At 38.1% G+C, this 20680-nt stretch overlaps 2 protein-coding genes across 3 annotated transcripts; one reads left to right on the top strand and one right to left on the bottom strand.

The window, feature by feature from the left end:
- Window positions 1-418: 418 nt before the first annotated feature.
- Window positions 419-8768, bottom strand: atg3 (autophagy related 3). 2 transcript variants are annotated; one of them, XM_053314408.1, is made up of 12 exons: window positions 8562-8768; window positions 8236-8277; window positions 8087-8136; window positions 7373-7443; window positions 6077-6184; window positions 4728-4783; window positions 4192-4282; window positions 4024-4058; window positions 3777-3929; window positions 3429-3556; window positions 2658-2726; window positions 419-1225 (listed from the first exon to the last, which is right to left on the bottom strand). In XM_053314408.1, exons 1-12 carry the CDS (start codon window positions 8631-8633, stop codon window positions 1144-1146), a joined length of 957 nt encoding a protein of 318 aa, XP_053170383.1. In that variant the 5' UTR covers window positions 8634-8768; the 3' UTR covers window positions 419-1143. The 2 variants fall into 2 exon arrangements, with proteins under 2 accessions (XP_053170383.1, XP_053170384.1); XM_053314409.1 differs by having other exon boundaries at window positions 4728-4780.
- A 256-nt stretch (window positions 8769-9024) lies between these two features.
- cars2 (cysteinyl-tRNA synthetase 2, mitochondrial) lies at window positions 9025-19100 on the top strand. The gene is made up of 15 exons (XM_053314423.1): window positions 9025-9483; window positions 9563-9613; window positions 9699-9816; window positions 9901-9972; window positions 10525-10630; window positions 10716-10796; window positions 12980-13109; window positions 13698-13831; window positions 14017-14084; window positions 14181-14247; window positions 15617-15755; window positions 15948-16071; window positions 17657-17755; window positions 18632-18853; window positions 18953-19100. Exons 1-15 carry the CDS (start codon window positions 9281-9283, stop codon window positions 19040-19042), a joined length of 1704 nt encoding a protein of 567 aa, XP_053170398.1. The 5' UTR covers window positions 9025-9280; the 3' UTR covers window positions 19043-19100.
- Window positions 19101-20680: the final 1580 nt, after the last annotated feature.

Genomic DNA, 20680 nt, shown 5'->3' with positions numbered 1-20680 from the left:
GACTTTTTGTTATTTTGCAATTCCTAATGAACTTTTTAGCTTATTTCAGCCTATTGTTTTGGTTTTACAGCCCACAGTTTAACTGTGTTGGTTCAGCCTCAACACTCTCAACTGTATTTTAGTGAAAAATCTCTAAAAACTGTCAAAAAGAAACAAGTTATCATAAACATAATGGTGGTAAAGAGCCATGAATTAGTGGAAAAGAGAGAGAGTATGGACTTACATTCATCAGACAGAAACAACTTAACATGACCAATAATGTTGCTCTGTGCTTTTTTTTAACATGTTAGCCTTAACAAGTTTACAAGGTCAGAATACAGCAGTGTTGTATGTACAGCTTGTTCCACTGATAGAAATCTATTAATGCGGCTTCAAGTTCTGTGTCACTGATACTGAGGCAGGATATATACTAAAAATGTTTTCAGTCATTTATTGAACAGGACCTTCTTTTAAAAACCAACATTGCTCTTACAAAGTCAAAGGGATAAAACTTTGCACAACCAGATTTAATTAATTTTCTTACATTTGAAGCAGTGAAGCAGTGTGGAATGGGGTGAGTTTTTATAACTGCATCAAGAACTTTATGAGTTTGTCGACATATTAAACGTGTAGAGAAAATGTAGAGGTACAATCCAACATTTGGAATGTAGGTCTTGTTTGAAGTGTTACTCCCCCCCTCCCCGAGATATTTCCCAGATGTCGTTAACCTAGCTTGGCAAAAGGACTTGAAGTATTATGAGAGGGCTAAATGTTGCTTTGTCCATCAAATTGTTGATGCTGTTGTTGGTGTTGGTTTTGTTACCTAGCTAACTAGTTAAAAATGTATTTTCCACAGGTTAAGTATTTCTTTTAGATCTTAGCAGTCAGTTAAACACATTCAACTCTGTACGGGATGCACACAAAGTAAGATCTCAACTCTGAGTTCATGAAAAACAAACCTGTTTCCAAATAAGTCAGACTGTTCCTTTACAGACAGTTTTGTCACATACCTCAAACATTCCCAATGTCCTGCAGCCATGCAAAGAGTCTCAGAGTAACACAAACATTCCACAAACTGGTTGTATTCAGACCAGCATAGAGGGAGAACAGATCTTACACATGTACACATGTTGTATTAGCAGAGGCAGATTTACACAAATGAAGCTACATGGTGAAGTGTCTTGTGTAGTCGTATTCTATTGTGGGAATGACAGCCTGGACAAACTTGAGGAAAATCAGAAGATACCTGAATGCCTCAGTTAAGGAAAACACTAAATCTTAGCAGGAAATTACAAATCTGAAGCAGAACATATAAATACAGTAACACAGCAGACATGAAGAACATTATGGTGTTGCTTGGTGCATGAAGGCAGACATAATAATCATACTTACTTATGCTCAAATGATGACTAGAATACAAGTAATGAGACTTTTTGGGAGCATACTACTAAGTGTGATAAAAAAGAGAAACATTAAAAATATTTTCCAAGTTCTAATTGCAAAAAAGGACATTTTTTGAACCCTTTTAATTTTGAACCAAATTGTAGTAATACTCCTGAAAGCATATATTCTAGAGGGTTAAAACACAGATAAATTGACATGTAGGCTATGCCTGTGTGAAAGATATGCTAACATTATGATTGTTATCTTCTCTTCATTATGGATGAAATTACAGTGTTCATTTTGATTCCAAATTGGAATGAGTAAATAAATAAAAAATGAATGATATGGTGTATAGTTGAATTTGACTAGCTAAATGGTAGATTACTAGCTTGTTTAACTGCTAACAGTATTTTACATGTACCTTAGTAATTAACTAGTTGAACTTGGATTATCACTTTTGCTTTCTTTGTTTTAGTTTTAGTTTGGAACATTTATGAACTGGTAAAATTTCCTTCCCATGCTTTATGGGTGTGACCTTTTTGCTGTGTCATCACCATTCATACCTATACAACCAGTAGTTAAACTACTAAAGCACCATTTTCTTTATACATACAACCTCTTAATTTTGCTCTCAGTGTGCACCAGAATGATGCATTTGACCTAAAACTGTACAAAATGTTATTCTGGGGGAGCATGCCCCCTGATGATCAGACTGAGGTCCAACCACCATAGTCTCTTAGAATTCTGTGGGAAACACTGCTTCAACAAACAATATAATGCTGTTCTTAGAGCCATACCATATTGGGTAGGACACAACAAGGGTTCATTAAATTCTCAAGCAGCTCTCCTTTTGTGCCGTTGCTACACTTTGTCATGCACAAGTATTTGTAAAGAGCTGAATCTTGATATCTGTATAAATGGAATAGAAATCAGCCTTCTTCTTCTTCTCCAGGAGAAATCTAGCTGAGGAAATCAGGTTTGTCTAATCCCATATCAGGTTTATTGATAACATGACAGTTAGAGGACAAGGCTGATGACTTCTATATTTTTGTTATTGTCAACAAATGTCATGTGCAGATCCAAATCAACGATGGACTGATCTGCTAACAATGATAGTTCTCCAGACAGATAGTACTCCTGTCTCCTTAAGCACTACATTACCTCAAGTATTTAACATCCAACATCATAATAGTATAAAAAAAACAACAACTACACAACAACTAAAATGACAAAAAGCATGACATTTCTCCTATAAAGAATCAGACATGTAACAGCTTATTAACATGAAAGGATACATATGCACTCCAAGCTCTCCTCCTCCTTCTGCCACTGTCTCAATGATTTTTTTCATCACTTCAGCATGTCTAAAAGAGAAACATTTAACCAGACGGAGGTTCACATCAAAGTGTCATTCACTCATGCATTTCTGCATGTAAACCATTGATTAACGTAGAATAATGATATTAAAGATATAGCAGTAAAGCTATAGAGACACAGGTAAGTAGGGATGGACAAAAAATTCAATTGAAAAGGTCGGAAAATGTGATTCATATTATCATACTGATTTCACCGTTTTGTCCAGTCCTGCAGACAAGACATGGTTATTGTGGAATACAGCTAATTTCTTAATACAGTATTATACTGATAAGGAAGGATGTCAACAGTGTCCTAGTTGGGCTAGGACATAAACAGAATTTTTCCTGTTTTTGGTTATATTGTTGTATGCTTTGTAGAAACACTAATTCTACATTGTATATGATAGGTGATATGATATGTATTGAGAAATGTTTTTTCATGTCATCTGCCACTGACCATTGGCAATCAAGAGCCACTAAGAACACACCAGTTGGTGATCATATGATCAATCAACCTGAGGAAGCCACAATGCTCACAGATTTGTAATCATATAGGATTAAACTGATACATGAAAATGATCTAAACATCCCTACTATGTGCTGGAATTCCTAAGATCTTACAAGTGTGGGCTATGTAAATAAAATTGACTTGAGTTGACTCAGTCCCAAAAGTAGTGGTAAGATGTGCTATCTAACCATTGCTTTTCTCACCTGCAGGGGTGGACAGAGCACATGGCAGGTGGAGGAAGGTGTGGGTGATTCTCAATGGTGACCGTCTTCTTCACGTGATCCTGGCTGATGTCCTCATACATCTGTTCTACAGTCAACGGTTGTCTGTCCTGGGAGTCACCATAACAACTTAATAAACTGATAGTACAATAGAACTATAAGTGTATGAGTTTGGATTGGAGTCTTAAGTTATAATAAATAATTCCATACCATCAGCTCTCTTACAGAGAATGGAAACAACTGCCTCCATATCAATACATTTTAAGGCTTGTTTCTTTATTTTTTAAAGCAGCATTAACTTCATAAGTTCTGTTGCACTCAGGTACATACCTCATCGTATCCAAACAGCCAAAGTCGAGGAGTCTGGTAGTATTTATCATATGTAATGTACAGGTCATATGTTCTAGTCTGTAGGATGGCATCTTCACTCCCAGGCTCTGCTTTGGCTTTAGTTTCTACCATTTTGCTGGTGTCCAGGGTTGCCTTAAGAGGACAAAAACACCAAGTGTAAGATGTTGGTTCCTCTAGTATCTCATCACACAGCAAGTGATTTGTTGTATTGCTCTAAGCCATTTACCTCATCTGTTTCCAATAGACCACTTTCTTCATATTCTGAAAGGACAATATGAGTTAAACTTCAATACAGGTATCTTGGAAGCTGCTGTGGTTCTGACTGACATGGCACAAAATTACTGTTTTCACTCCTGGTAAAGGTGTAACAAGATGTTTGCCAGGATATGAGTACCTTCCATATCTGCTGCTTCTCCATCTTCATCGTCATCTTCATCATCATCATCATCACAACACGCTGCAGATGTAGCATTCATATTCTTGTCCTAGAGGAATCAAATTACCGTTTCTGAAACATGGTGGTCACACGAAAACTTCTTATGATGGTATACAAAGCACCTTTAAGTCCATTTAACGAACCTGAGGCCTGACATGAAAAGCCATTAAACAATGAACAGGTTCAGTTACTGTAGGATTAACACCTGCATCCAACCAGGCTGAGGAGTTTCATATTCTGAGATGTGCCTCAAACCTGGGCAACATAAACGTAAAATTGTCTGCATGGCTACATACTAGAGGATTTTTTTTTGTAATATAGGTGAACTGACCCTTTAGCAACAGCAGTAAGTTTGTTCGATGATAAATACAGGATATCCAAGTACATATAGACAAAAATATTTTGAACTGACCTATAATAGCTTTACATTTTTTACAGGTTTCGGATTTCATATTCTATTTAATGAATACAAAATACAAATGCAGCAAGCTTACCTTATTGTTGTCCAGTGAAATTTCTCGTACAGCATCTGTGATTCCTGATACACCTGCTGAAAAACATTAGTCAAAATACTGCGCCTTGACTGATACAAATATAGTTACAATAATTACATTTACTTATTTATTCATTCATTTATTTATTTATTTATTCAATTATTTATTTATTCCTACATTTATTTCTGTATTTCTACATTTCCACATTTATTTATTTCTGTATTTCTGTCTCCTTATGTTAATGAGATGGGCGGTTCTAACATTAGTCTTAAGCACGATTGGTTTGAATGGTGTGTGTGTGATACTATCTACTACTACTGCCTGGACTGGAGTAATAGCTACATGAAACTTTTCGCTGTAGACCCAAGAGCAGACGTCCCAACTCTCCCGGAAGTTCCGGGATTCTGATAGCGACTCCCTGACGCCCGCAAATGAGACACAATCTTCTGGAATCTGGAGTGAGCGAGCAGAGCGCGCACTAGAGAATGTCTGCACGTGTGTTTGTGTTTGTGTGACTATAAATGCAGCGTGTGTAAGAGCAAAGTGTCCTTATAGCTCTGTGTTGCTGCTTATTAGACCGACACCGATCGCACCTCAACAGGTCTGCCAGTGGTTTCCCACTCAAAGCCATTCTTCTTCTGTGTGTCTGCTTCTAGCTTATGCTTAGTTTGGCTGCAGCCTTTTGCATCCTGTTGATGAGAGTGTGAACAAGAGAATGCATTCATTTGCATCCATGCATGAACTGTTTGCTTTTGTCTGAATCGCCCAGTAGACCAATCATGCTTAAGAATAATGTTAGAACCGCCTACCTCATTAACATATGGAGACAGAAATACAGAAATGTGCAAATGTAGAAATACAGAAATAAATGTAGGAAGAAATAAATAAATGTAGACACAAATAAATAAATGTAAAAATAAAAAATAAAAAATTACATACATGTATAAATACACAAATAAATAAATCAATAAATACATAAAATACATGTAGAAATGTAAAATTAGCCTTTTTCATGACTAAAAAATATGTATTTATTTATGCATTTATATATTTATGTGTATTTATTTATTGATAATGTCATTTTTTGTCCTTCATAATACTTACTATGTGTGTGTGTGTATATATATATATATATACATACATATTTGATATATAAATGATTTCCTTTTAAAGCAATACATGTTTTACGTCAATCTTTTAAAGGATTGCTTTGAATTGTATTCAATTGGTTTGTATAGGTGTAATATCTACCACCCCACCTAATTAAATTCAACCCATGGGGTCCTATCCTTAATAGTGGAAAACTAGTTGTAGACATATGTACTGTATTTTAGGAGATATTGTAGAACCTGAGTTGTGATAAGTGTCTACCCAGCCCCCGTCTCCATCATCCTCCTCTATGATGGCTTCCAGCTCATCTGAATACTCCATCTGTTTACAGCGCTTGTAGCAGGGAACTGCACGAGCAAAAACACAAAGTCAACACACACACAAAGAGCACACACAGGGTACAGATCTAATTCACTGCTGATCAAAATCAAAACATGTTTTTGGTCACTGCCAAAATAGTTTATTGGTATGCAAAAGACAGAGAGCAAGGGAAACAGTCATTTATTTTCTCTCTTAATCAGTCTAAAGCCATAGATGTTTTTCCATCAGGTCTGCATTCAGCCATCAGATTTTGTTGGAGCATCTTGAAAAACTTGCTGTTGCAATACAGCGGTTAAACCTGCAGTGCACAACTTTTACATAAAGATGAACACCCATTCCATTCAAGCCCTTGTCAAACAAGTTCACAAAACTAAACTAGCAGATGAACCTCTCTGCATTTTTAAGTTTTTAAATCTGGTATAAGATTTGGCATTGTTTGACATTACCACACTAGCTGGATGAATCCATACTGCACATGACCTATGGGACGTGTGAAGCACGAAAATAATTATCCTCACTGCCAGAAGGGGGACGCAAAAGTCCCTGCTCCAATTTTAAGTGTTGACTGAGAAAAGTAGTATTAGTATTTATCAAGACACTTAAAATGAGCCCGATGAATTGCACTTAAGTTCATTTAGGTTAAACAGTAGGTGGCCTAATTTGACTGAGATGTGTGAAGTCTGCCCCATTCAACTACAATCTTACAATTCCCATAATATTGCACCATCTTGCATATATTTAACAGTCACATGTTGCAAACAGTGCGCTGTGGTCTTCTCTTCCATTGTCTGATTTCCATTTCACCTAACCACCTGTTAACGTGGGTTTTTATCTATAAGGTTACAGTCTTGGAAAATGTGAACTTGGCCTAAATAAGTTCTAAAAGTAACACCACAAATGTATCCAGTTGGAGTGACTCCTTATTCCAATAAGCTTGATAAATATCAATCAATCAATCAATCAATCAATCAATCACCACAGGAGTCATCTCATGGCATTTTACATAAAGAGCAGGTCTAGCAATGTTACATGCTCTGAACTTTTGGGATGTCTAGCCAGAGAGAAAGACTTGTTTATTCTTACAAATAGTAAATGGAAAGTTTAAAAAACAACAGGAATAAGAAACAGGTGATGAACTAAGAGATATATTATCAAAATTCAATAAAAAGAGGAATAAAATGAGAAACTATCCACACTTTGAAGTCACTTCTTACCATTGCGTGTCAGGAGAAACTGTTTATCCTGAGGCAAATATGGCTTCACCTTAACTTCTTCCCCACAGGCCCTAAAGAGAGATGGAATAACAAATATAACTCATGCACTAATCTCATATCAGGTCATGTTTTGTGCTCATTATACAGTTAGTATGAAAAATTACTTCAAACTTCTCTTCAATGTGTATTACCAAAAATTTTAAATATTTGGTTTTAAAAAACAGTGTTTTAGGTTTGCTTCAATTTTTATTTTCAAAAATGTCATGTGCTTTATCCTACGCAGGTGCCATAGGACCAAAAGCTGTGCATTAACAGACAGCACAACATTTTTTTGAGTGGCAGAGGATTGAAGCAATCTCACACAAACAGGGCTGTGTAGCATTTAAATGTTCCAATTACAACAGCAAAACAATACTACAAAAAACACAATCATCTTTTGAAAATATTTGTTATGTGACAAAATGTCACATAGACCTAGTAGTAGACCTCACATCTGTGGTGCCATATATATTTAGTAGAAATTTTAAAAAAAACACTACAAAATGTATTCCTGATTGTGTCCATAGCCCATTTGAAAGTTGATCTGATCCCTTTTCATGTGATCACTCTCCACAACATGTTTCAAAGCAATAATAATCACATTACACACATACTAAAGGATTTTCATGTAAATAAATACAAATATTTGTGATTAAGCTCAAATTAGACACTTACCATTTCCACGTGGGGCAGTGGTGAACCAGGTGATCTCCAGCTGCTACAAACTAAAATGAAAAGAGCAGAGGAAGATGGGTTAAATGATTTAGAGTAATTACACGTAGTCCAGCGTTTATAAATTGATCTTTAACACCTAATGTTCTTACCTCCTCTGGTGTGATGACTCCAGTCTCTTTGAATTTCGATTCCTGTGATTAAGGCATCAAAAATAAATCTTAGACACATATCTGGACTTTATTGCCTAGTATTAACCTCCCCTTGTGCAGAGAAGTGGTAGCTACAGCGCATTTCCAAGAAATGTACAAATGTTTATTCATGAAGAGTATCATAAATATTATCTTCAATCTTCTTCAAACTTTAGATAACGTATTCCCGTTAGCTATTGTATAGCATTGATCATCTGTTCATGTGTTTCTGGCTTCTCATACTAGCCATCTCTCATCAACAAGCTAGCTCAAGCGAACAAGTTTACCTTCAGCACCGGAGTGAGAAACTCAGCCACACCGAGGGCCGTGCCTTTCACTGTGTTTATGACGTTCTGCATCTTGTAGAGTTGTTGCCGAGTCAAACGCTCCCTTCAGCAACCGTCCTGTCTAACTTATTATTATTTTGACACAGAAGCTCTGGCAAACAGGGTGCCAGCAGGAGCAAATCACATGATACGTCGGAGCACTTTCCGGTTTCAGACTCTCGCGATACGTGCGGTGATGATTAGGATGGTTTGTTGCACGACGCTGAAGTTAGATTCCGATTAATAGTTAAGGGAAACATGATATTTACCGGCTTATTCTCCATGTTTTCACCACGTAAGGCTTATGATAAAGTGTAAGACACTGGGAATGAAAAAAACTCGCCGTTTTAATAACTTTTCATCTCCAAGGTCTATAGATGATACTGACTGAATTTGAAGTCGCTGAGGTCAAATCTCATGTAAACTGGAAATGGCTAAGTCGACGTCAAAATCGCATCTTTGGACCAAAATGGCCGACTTCATGTTGGACTTAGGGTATGGCTCCAAGAGACTTATTGGTGTGTCTTGTCATGATATGCATACCGAATTTCATTCTTCTATCTAGAACAATCTGTATCGAGGGGCTCAATTAACTCCGAATCGGAAACTAACTTCAGCGTCACATTGCAGACTGTTTGCTGTGGAGTAGCTAGGTCGAGCTAGTGCTGCGAGGTATCACGATGTGGGGGAACATGGTAAGGTCGCGGATATGGAAAGCAAAGCTCCTCAACACTGTCACATCCAGGTCTCATGGATCTTGCAGCGGTGTATCTGCGAAGAAATGGACGCGACCCAGCGGGTTTGACACTGGTGTAAAGACTTTTAACAGCCTGACTAAACAGAAAGAACCCCTTATTCTGGCAAGAGAGGGGGTAGCTACCTGGTATGGAATAATAATAGTTAAATGGTTAATAAATAGTTTTCATAATTGCATAATAACCTAACACAGGTGTGTGTCTCAGGTACAGCTGTGGACCTACCGTGTACGACCATGCACATCTGGGTCATGCATGGTAATGATATAAACACTGATCATACTCTGTACAAGCCCAAGTCTGTTCAATGAGTCTGAGCTGACAGGTCTGCTTTCTGCATCAGTTCATACGTTAGGTTCGATGTCCTGCAGAGGGTTTTGTCTAGACTATTTGGAATCACTGTCACCCATGCTATGGTCATCACTGACATCGATGACAAAATTATTAAAAGAAGTTTGGAGGTAAGATGAAATGTTGTGATAGTTAAATTAATTAGCGTTGTATCAGTTTCTTCATTCAGAAAATGCGTCTCTCTTGTTTCGTAGGAAAATGTGTCCCCCACAATCATAGCAAGATTATATGAGGAAGAATTCAAGAAGGATATGCTGTCATTAAAGGTGTGTGATGTCATCATGGATAATGTATTTCTTCATCAAGGTGTCATAGTAGATTTACTGTAAGCTTACATGGTACAGAAATCCAGATTAAATTTCCCATTTGGATCCAAGATGGACATTGCTGTTAAGGTCACAGCATGCAGAAAAATGATACAGAAATTAACTCCAAGTTATGCCACAGGTTTCACAAAATGTACCATGGTTACCTTTTAATACATGTATGATGGCTCAAAGATCCCACTGTGTTGTTATTACCTATAGTAATACCTGCTGAGTAGAGTGAAGTTACTTGAACTTATACACAACAATTGAGAATAGTGAGTGATGATTCATAGTGATAGTAGTGATATTATTATTTTTACTTTGAGAAATCTACCAAACACTGTTTTAGTTTAAAGTGGACATACTCTGCACATTTCCATGTATAATCTGAGCCTCTGCTGGGATATCTTTACATGGTTTACAGTCTATACTGACGCTTTACGTAGACTGATGCTACTGTGAAGTGTGTGTATCTATAAACATGTATTGTTATTTTTCATTGTTTTTGAGGTGATTCCTCCTGCAGTGTATTTAAGAGTCACTGAGAATGTGCATCATATTGTCACATTTATCGAGCGGATCATCAAAAATGGACATGCATATGCCACACAGGAAGGTGAATATGTTGGAAGTGCTGACTAATGTTTATCTACAACAATATTTTGTCCTTTGTCAACATTTATTTGCTTCTTTGTTTGCAGGGGATGTGTATTTTGACATTCAGTCCATCGGAGATCGTTATGGCAAGTTTGTAGGAGCTGTGGATTCTCATGGAGAAGCTGGTAAGTGTTTTTATACATATATGTATATACATGTACAGTATTGTGCAAAAGTCTTAGATTTGTTGTTTTAGCAAAGTTTAAAAGACTATCCATATTGATTTTTTGGTTTCTTTGTTTAGATACAAACAGAAAATACAGGAGATATGAACACTAAATAAAGAAAACACACATTTCAGAACAAAATGGCTTCTACAGGCAAAAGTCAGTATTTGGTGTGACCCCCCCCCTGCCACTAATAAGCACACCTTGAACTCTTTTCGGGAGACCGTCCTAAAGTTGCAAATGTGGCCTTGCTGATGCAAAATTATGATTTTATGTCTGTCAAATTCTGATCTTTGGCATTTTGAATGGAATGATGTGATGGAAAGTTGGTCTTATACATATTAGCCCATAATGACAAAGCGAAAAAGGTTTTCTAGAAATGTTTGCAAATTTATTAAAAAAAAATATTGCATGTACAGGAGTATTCACTCCCTTTACTCAGTATTTAGTTGAGGCACCTTGGCAGCGCTTACAGCCTCAAGTCTTCTTGGGTATGAAGCTACAAGCTTGGCACACCTGTATTTGGGCTATTTCTCCCATGCTTCTCTGCAGATCCTCTCAGGCTCTGTGAGGTTAGATGGGGAGCATCACTGCACAGATATTTTCAGGTCCTTCCAGAGATGTTCAATCAGGTTCAAGTCTGGGCTCTGGTTGGGCCACTCAAGGACATTCACAGACTTGTCCCGAAGCCACTCCTTCATTGTCTTGGCTGTGTGCTTAGGGTCGGTGTTCTGTTGGAAGGTAAACCTTCGACCCAGTCTGAGATCCTGAGCGCTCTGGAGCAGGTTTTCATCAAGGATCTCTCTGTACTTTGCTCTGCTCATCTTTCCCTCGATCCTGACTAGTCTCCCAGTTCCTGCTGCTGAAAAACATCCTCACAGCATGATGCTGCCAGCACCATGCTTCACCATAGGGATGATATTAGCCAGGTGATGAGAGGTGCCTGGTTTCCTCCAGACGTGACGCTTGGCATTCAGGACAAAGAGTTCGATCTTGGTTTCATCAGACCAGAGAATCTTGTTTCTCATGGTCTGAGAGTCCTTTAGGTGTCTTCTGGCAAACTCCAAGCGGGCTGTCATGTGCCTTTTACTGAGTAGAGGCTTCTGTCTGGCCACTCTACCATAAAGGCTTGATTGGTGGAGTGCTGCAGAGATGGTTGTCCTTCTGGAAGGTTCTCTCATCTCCACAGAGGAACTCTGGAGCTCTGTCAGAGTGACCATCGGGTTCTTGGTCACCTCCCTGACTAAGGCCTTTCTCCCTCGATTGCTCAGTTTGGCTGGGCAGCCAGCTCTAGGAAGAGTCCTGCTGGTTCCAAACTTCTTCCATTTACAAATGATGGAGCTCCCCCCACTGTGCTCTTCGGGATATTTCAGATCTGTGCCTCAATACAATCCTGTCTCAGAAGTCTACAGACTATTCCTTTGACTTCATGGCTTGGTTTCTGCTCTGATATGAACTGTCAACAGTGGGACCTTATATAGACTGGTGTGTGCCTTTCCAAATCATGTCCAATCAATTGAATTTACTACAAGTGGACTCCAATCAAGTTGTAGAAACATCTCAAGGATGATCAGTGGAAACAGGAAGCACCTGAGCTCAATTGTGAAAACTTATGTACATATTTTAGTTTTTTTATTTTTAATACATTTGCAAAAAAATCCAAAAAACCTTTTTCACTTTGTCATTATGGGGCATTGTGTAAAGATTGATGAGAAAAAAAAGGTATTTAATCAATTTTGGAATAAGGCTGTAAAATAACAAAATGTGGGGGAAGTGAGGGGGTGCGAATACTTTCCGGATGCACTGTATATTTCCACATTTAGATTTGGGGAACTTGTTGGTTTTAATGATAATGGCAAATTGTGACAGAGAGAGAGGACAGCTTGCTGAGTTAATCTCTTAATGGGGAAAGACTTGTCTTCATATTTTATGCCATGTATACAAATTAATAAGGTGATTTATTCTTTACTCCTGTTACATTTTCTGTAATGTCAATCAAAATGCTGTCAAGTTTCACTACACAGTGCTATTATAAAGTTTGAAATTTGGCTTCATGAGACACACTGTGATTTCCTGAATCAATGGCTCTGTATTGGGTAAACCATATGTGATCTTTACTCCATGATAACAAACTTTTTAAGGCAGCTCGAATAAAAAAGACTTGAGGGACTTTGCTCTGTGGAAGCAATCCAAACCTCAGGAACCATACTGGGATTCCCCCTGGGGCAGAGGAAGACCTGGCTGGCATATTGAATGCTCTACCATCGCAAGGTTTGGATTTACAACAACCTGTCCTCCTCATTTAGTGTTCCTCAATTTTTTAGTAAAGCTAATTCTTCCTTATTTCAATGAGAAGGCTGGAAAAAAAACGTGGTGTGACCAAACAGAAAACATGAAACACTTAGAGCACAGTTCATTTGATTGAGTTTACTGAAATGAGCTATCTGCTACTTATTCAAAGCCCTGTTCATGCATTGCAAACACAGTTTCCAGTTTGTCAGTAACACCAAACTGAAACTATTGCTGTCTAATCCAACAGCTGTGCAATAAATCCTACCTTCATGAAGAACTGCTTTTGTTAAAACTATTTTAGGGAGATTATAATTTTACTTAGTTGTCATGCATGGTCATTATTTGATTGAAAATACATTCATAACAGTTAAATAAAGTTTTTTTATCAAGCTGTTATTTTTTATTTTTTTGTTACCGTGAAATTAACATTTTTTGTTTTATTTAACCCAGATTTAAGATTACTACTAGATGAGATGTGTTGGGCCTCCTGGTACTTGTGACTGGAAGTTTACTTTGTGTGCTCTTCAAACTCACTGTATAATGGTGTTGATTCTTTGATGATTTCAGCTCTGTGTTTGGGAGTCAGTTGGATATCCACTCTGGAGGCATTGACCTGGCCTTTCCTCACCATGAGAATGAGGTTGCTCAGAGTGAAGCTTATCATCAGTGTGAACAGTGGGCAAATTACTTCTTGCACTCAGGTATAAACACAACCTCAGCGTGCAGGATGACAGCACAGTTTGCATTCACTGCTAAATGTACCATTGTCTGTTTTTACAACCAAACTCACTGAACACTGCAGCATAGATTAGGTATGGTCCACTTTAAAGATTGCCACTCTTACTGTTTTTGAATATGTTCATCTAATAGACTGTTATGTTTTTAGGGCATTTACATCTCAAAGGCAGTGCAGAGAAAATGTCCAAATCTCTAAAGAACTTTATTGCCATCAAGGTAAAGTTGTAAGTTAGATTGTAAGTGTTGTAAGATTCAGTACCTGTATCTAACGTTATTGTGTTATTCATTCTTGTCTTTTTCTTCTCATGTCAGGATTTTCTGCAGTCTTACTCTGCCAATGAATTCCGGATGTTTTGTCTTTTGACAAAATACAGATCAGGTATGAACAGCCTTTATTTAAGAATGTCTTTAGTTATACAGTATTATACCACACTTCATGATTTAAAGAATGACACATTAAGTAATTGTCACAATTAAGATTCAAGATTACATTTGAACATTTGATTACATCCAAGATGCAAAGAAACAAAATTACGAGAAATGCTCTGTCAAAAACACATACGATAAATTGAAATAGATATATAACTAATAAATCATTTAAATGATTAATTTCTGGACAGGTATGAAGTGTGGAGAATGTAAAACGTGCACATAAATAAAAAATATTGCACATTTGGGAGACCGGGACAATGGCTGAGGTTTTGAAGCATGATGGCACAGCGGCTTGACTTAGGAAAATGTTAAATATGTCTGGGTTAGGGTTAGGGTTAGGACATGAGTCAGCTGGTCTGTGCATCTCTTGAGCACACACCCTGGTATCATGTCAGGATCTGCAGCTTTCTGTGGGTTGATCTTCCTTAGGGTCCGACATCAGCTGGGTCAAGACGTAGCACCTGGTTGTCATGATGTGGAGTGGCTTTCACTGCTGGTGTGTTATTAAGTGTCTCAAACCTTCCAAAATAATTATTCAGACAGTTCAGGAAGTCAGTGCTATCATCACAGGCCTGGGAAGCAGATCTGTAATCTGTAACAGATTGAATTCCCTGTCATTGTCTCTTAGTGTCTGTGTGATCTTGAAAGTGACTCTGAATCTTTTGTCCATGTACTCCTTTTGCCACTCTGATAGCCTTATTCAGATTGGCTCTTGCAGTTTCATAATCAGATTTAAAAACTTAATTTCTAGCTTTCAGCAGGGTTCGAACCTCGGTGGTCATCCATGGATTCTGATTTGCCTGTACTGTGATGGTGACGCTGACATCCTCCATGCATTTTTGAATTTAGCCTGAAACCACTTCAGCATATTTACCAATGTCTTTCATCTCATCTTTGGTGGCAGCTTCTCTGAAAACAGACCAGTCAGTACAGTCAAATCAGTCCTGTAATGCTGACATGGCTCCCTCTGGCCAGACCCTCACCTGTTTCAAAGAGGGCTTTGTTCTGGTCAGTAGTAGTCAGTGTGTTGGTGTTAACATCACAGTGATGGGTGAGATTATCCAAGATGGGGATGGCGTACTGCTTTGAATCTTTGATCTTAGTATAGGCATGATCCAGTCAGTTGGCTCACCTCGCAAAGTCCACATTATGACAGAGAACTCCCTTGGAAGATACAAGGGGCAACATTTAACTGTCAGAAGCTCAATGTCAATGATAATTATGATCTTTATATATACAGTATGTACTCTGTATGTTGTTTGACACATTTATTGCTGTCCGAGTTTAGAGAAAGTTGACCTCTGGTGTCTCCACAGCTATAGACTACAGTGACAGCAGCATGTTGGAGGCTCAGTCCTCTCTGGGAACAATTTTCACCTTCTTTCATGATGCACAGGCCTACATGAAGGGCCAGCTGCAGTGTTCATCTGTACAGGAAGCCTTTCTCTGGGAGAGGTAGTTCAACTGATAATCTTATCTATGCTTTATTTTATTTATCATATTTTCTTTGTTTTTGATTCATACTGTAGTGGTTGTCTTTCTTATTCCATGTTCAGTGACCAGTGCTGTGTTAATGCATTTAAAATGTCACAATCTGCTATTTTATTGATGCTAAGGAGAACATGTGTTGTGATGTTACATTCTCAGGTTGGCTGAGACTAAAGCCAGTGTAGTGACAGCTCTGGCAGATGACTTTGACACCCCGAGAGCCATCAGTGCTGTAATGAATCTGGTTTATCATGGGAACTGCCAGCTACAGCCTGTTTCAAAAGTAAGTATCAGTGTTGAACTGTTGAACTGTGCACATATACTGGTATTGAGCCATGATGGTTTTCCTCACCAGCGTTAAGAGAGACTGAACCACTTCCTCATATTGTTAAAAAAGTCAGGGCCATTTCCTATTGCTGTACTCATGTTTGTACATTTAGCCCTCCAGAATAAGTTTTTTGCATTCCCACAAACAATGCAGCCTAATACCTACATGACTGTTACATTTGGGACAATTTGGTGAAATTCCTGCTTCATACCTATTGTCAATATACAGTGATATATAGATGTAATGTAGGATATTATATAAGATCAATGTATACAGTAATAATTCAAACTAACTAGAACAATGTGCCCATAGATTAAAGCAGTGAGAAGAATGTATATTTGTATGTGTCCCAAACACACTTGTTTGGGACACATACAAACCCCCCCCCCCTCACTGATAAGGCACAGAGATAAAGTGAAGCATATTATTTATTTTATTGTGACTACATATAAGGTAAAGAGTAGAAAGGAAACCAAAAGGAGAACTTGCCATACAGGGGGTATAGGGATAGTTGACAGAATATATGTACATCTTTATATAGAATTAATATAATACATGCAATTATATGTCTCCCAAGGGAACATAACAGCAGTGCAGGAAATGCAGACTAAATCCATGTGAGCTGTATCAAATGGAAGTGCGTGTGTGACTTGGTGTGGAGCTGTCTATGCTCTTCTCAAGTTTTCATTCCTCTTTCTGGTTGTGTCTGTTTTCCACTGCTGAGCTGTCATTCATCGTTGGCCTTAAAAGTCAGAATGTTTTAAATGAGTTCTACATAACCAGGAGCCACATGTTGGTTATGGGCAAATGTCTGAAAGGGTTAATTGGAAAGTATGAGTCTCATTTGCTGCTGACTGTCCTCACAGTGCTCAGCTGAAAAGTAAATATTTCAAATGTATTTTTTATGCAGTAAATGATAATCCATGAGTGTAGTCGTGTCAAATAGTTGTTTGGAATTGGATCCACATAACCAAGGACATGTTAGGACATGTGTGAATAAGATGGTGTATGTAAATGAGAATTGTTAATGTTGTTGTTAGATAGCTAGGTATTTTATTAGCATGGTAATGCTAGCAGGTAGGTAAGAAAGTGAAGCAGCACTATATTTAATAATAACTATTGTGATTAAAATAGTTAGCTGGATAAATGGTTGAAATGTGCAGCAGTAGTAGTAGTGACAGTAGAGTAGCAGTACTAATGCAAACGTCTCTACTGACCAAAACTTTTGTTGAATTAAAACATTTCTTTATTTATAAATTCAATTCAAATGATGAGTGTGTGGATGAAGGGTTGCTTGTAGTTTATTTGACAGAGCTATAGTCATTAAGATAAAAGAGGTTCTTCCCTTTCATGGAACTATAGTCTACTCATTACATTATGAGTTATGGTGGCTGACATTATAGTTCATATTTTACACATCCACAGCAAACCTGACAGAAATCTAAGCAGGTTTGAGATTTTGTTGTTGGGGAGCAAAGTGTGATAATGATAAGACAATGTGACATTACCATTACCATTTTTTTTTTGTATTTCTGTTCAGTCTGATGGAGTGGCTCGAAGTCCAGCAGTGTTTGGAGCGATGATCGGCTACATTAGAGATGTCTTGGACATGTTTGGGATAGATCTGCAGCATACTGAGGTCAGGACTCATAACTCAAATATATATCATGCTGAACTCTAGTCAGAGAGTGTGTGTGTGTGTGTGTGTGTGTGTGTGTGTGTGTGTGTGTGTGTGTGTGTGTGTGTGTGTGTGTGTGTGTGTGTGTGTGTGTGTGTGTGTATGTATATACACTACTGGTCAAAAGTTTTAGAATACCCCAATTTTTCCAGTTTTTTATTGAAATTCAAGTAGCTCAAGTCCAATGAATAGCTTGAAATGGTACAAAGAGGTTAAAAAATGTAAGTAAAAATGATTCAAGGTGGAGTTGCAGCAAGAATAAGACGTGCTAAAACATCAGAATAAGAAGAAGAGGCTTGCCTGGGCCATGAAACACCACCAATGGACTACTAAAGACTGGAAGAAGGTGTTATGGACTGATGAATGAAGATAGATTTATACATATACATATTTATACATGACTTTCTTGGAAAGAGATCTTAATCTCAGTGAGAATTGCTGATACATGTTCAAATAATTCTTTTTAGAAATAAAGGCTCAATTTTCAAAAAACAGCTGGTCACAATAGCTTTTAGTAAACATTATTCATGACAGAGGAAATAGTGCATTTGTGATGAACTATTTTCAGTAATGGATTAATCCACATTGGGTGTTCTGGCAACAGTGTATGTGAGACTGAGTCAAAATAAACGACCGTGTGCTCACAGTAATATCAAACATGTCTCCCAGTGCAACAGTGTTACTCATTTATGTGTTTTTAATAGTTTGGACAACAACAAAGTTTTACAAATGAGCTATATCAGGCTTTGGATACATGAGATTTATTGACAAGTAAAAAAGTATAGAGTATCAGCAGACCTGTACCTGAAACATTGACTCAGACATTTCTGTCGTCAGGGGCAGCAGGCTGACGTGAATAGCAGTTCTCGGAGTCTGGAGGCCATCGTTGAGCAGCTGACTAATTTCAGAAGTGACGTTCGAGCATTTGCGCTTGCCTGTCAGGATGATCCAACCATCAGAACTCCCAAGAAACCTGGACTTTACCCAGATAGAATCCCACTCCTCAAAGCCTGCGACAGCCTGAGAAATGACCTGGCACCACTGGGTATACTGATAAAGGTACACAGGATCGGCTCACATCCAAACTTTAAACTGGTATTTTTACATTTTGAATACACAAAGTACTCTTATGCTGAAATGATTTTCTTGTGGTTTCAGGATAGAGGAGCCACCTCAACATGGGAGATAACTCAAGATCATAGAGGGCAAAAAGTCCAAGACAAAGACCACCCAGAGACATCCAGCTGAAATCCACCTCTGAGACTTAATCATGAAAGACTTTGATGAATAAAAACAGACCAAACGGGCTGGGCTATGCTCATTTCATAACAGCACAAAGGACTGATGTTGTAGCTCTCACACTCCTTGTCTAATGGTCCACTCTGTTATTTTTCTATTTAAAAATGATATGCCAGCACATTAAAAAGCAGAGTTGTCCTCTCTGGTTCAAAGTTTCATCTTTGATCTAGCAGATGGAGTGATGTCATAGGATCCCTGAGTACACCATTACATCACTGCAGCAGTTCAATGACTTGAAGTCAGCAAAAATGAAATAAAAATGTTTTTATGCTGTTATGTTCATTATGTTGTGTTTAGTGATGGATTGTATGATTATTGTGATGAAAAGAATTTGAACACTTCACTATACCTCCTTTCTATCTTTAATGGCTATCTGAAGTAGACCCATTATCATACCACACCACTGCCAGTCAGTCTTAATACTAGACCTGGAATTTTTCATTTTCTACATTGTAGAACACTGAAGACATCAGAACTCTGAAATAACATATATACACATGGACAAAATGTTTGGTACCTGTAGTGACTTGGTTTTAACAAAAACAAACAAACCCTAAGCCACAATGAGGGGCTGCTACCAGGATAACTAATTGACACGTCATCACAGGCTCCGTGTAGTAAATCAAACATCAGTAGCGTACTTATGCTCAAAAAATGTATTTATTCACTACATTCAGCCGTGCGGCCTTCACGAGTCTACATACACTTACTCATAACTTGTATGCAAAACAACAAAAACTACATTAATGGCGGCGACGGCAAAGACAATGACAACGGTCAAAGAACTGTGTGCTTCTCCCGGTAAGCAGCACACCTGGCGAGCTCCCGCCCCTTCCTCTACTTATAAGGTTTCACCTGCTGCCACTTAATGCACCCTCAATGCACCACCTACTGTGGCGAACAGGGAATTACATGACACACAAAGTATTACAAATACAAATGGCTCTAACACACTGGCCCCTAATTGAATGGCCACTGACATTACAATTACCTTTTCATGTGAACAAATAGAGCCATAACTTAAGTGACATGCATATAAAGTGAATCAAACCACAAAAAAAAACCAAAAAGAAAAACAAAGCAAATATCTGTATAACCCCTTTTTTTTTACTCAGAGGTCACTATATCTCATATTTCTAATTGCTTGTGGCTTCCTGCAATAAGCAAAGCTTACTGATAGGTCTTTCCAATACATTAGTCTTTGTCTGGAGTCGTACAGAGCGTACAAATCCCTTTTTATCTGGAAAGGTTTCCAAGATTCTGCCCAGAAGCCAGGATCCACGAGGAGCAGCAGCATCTATCACCATGACGATGTCTCCTGGAATGAAATTTCTCCTTTTCTGATTCCATTTCTGGCGTTCTTGCAGCAGGGGGAGGTATTCCTGCACCCATCTTTTCCAAAACAAATCTGCAATGTACTGAACTTGTCGCCATCTCCTCTTCACATATACATGACATGACTGGCTTCCCTTTCATCAGAAGAATGTGGTTAGGAGTGAGAGGCTCAAGATCAGTGGGATCGTCTGAAAGCTTAGTGAGGGGTCGACCATTCAATATAGACTCAACCTCACATAAGACTGTATGAAG

The sequence above is a fragment of the Scomber japonicus genome, chromosome 24, assembly GCF_027409825.1.
Source record: "Scomber japonicus isolate fScoJap1 chromosome 24, fScoJap1.pri, whole genome shotgun sequence".
NCBI lineage: Eukaryota > Metazoa > Chordata > Actinopteri > Scombriformes > Scombridae > Scomber > Scomber japonicus.
This window is presented reverse-complemented; position numbering and strand designations above follow the sequence as displayed.

What these genes read in the sequence shown, in the direction of transcription:
- atg3 (XM_053314408.1), bottom strand. Translation starts at nt 8,633, where the DNA reads ATGCAGAACGTCATAAACACAGTGAAAGGCACGGCCCTCGGTGTGGCT. An exon ending in GTTTCTCCTGACACGCAATG is followed by an intron (nt 6,185 to 7,372) that starts GTAAGAAGTGAC and finishes TTGCTCGTGCAG; the next exon opens with TTCCCTGCTACAAGCGCTGT. An exon ending in TGCTCTGTCCACCCCTGCAG is followed by an intron (nt 2,727 to 3,428) that starts GTGAGAAAAGCA and finishes TTTCTCTTTTAG; the next exon opens with ACATGCTGAAGTGATGAAAA.
- cars2 (XM_053314423.1), top strand. Translation starts at nt 9,281, where the DNA reads ATGTGGGGGAACATGGTAAGGTCGCGGATATGGAAAGCAAAGCTCCTC. An exon ending in AGAGAGGGGGTAGCTACCTG is followed by an intron (nt 9,484 to 9,562) that starts GTATGGAATAAT and finishes TGTGTGTCTCAG; the next exon opens with GTACAGCTGTGGACCTACCG. An exon ending in TAGATCTGCAGCATACTGAG is followed by an intron (nt 17,756 to 18,631) that starts GTCAGGACTCAT and finishes TTCTGTCGTCAG; the next exon opens with GGGCAGCAGGCTGACGTGAA.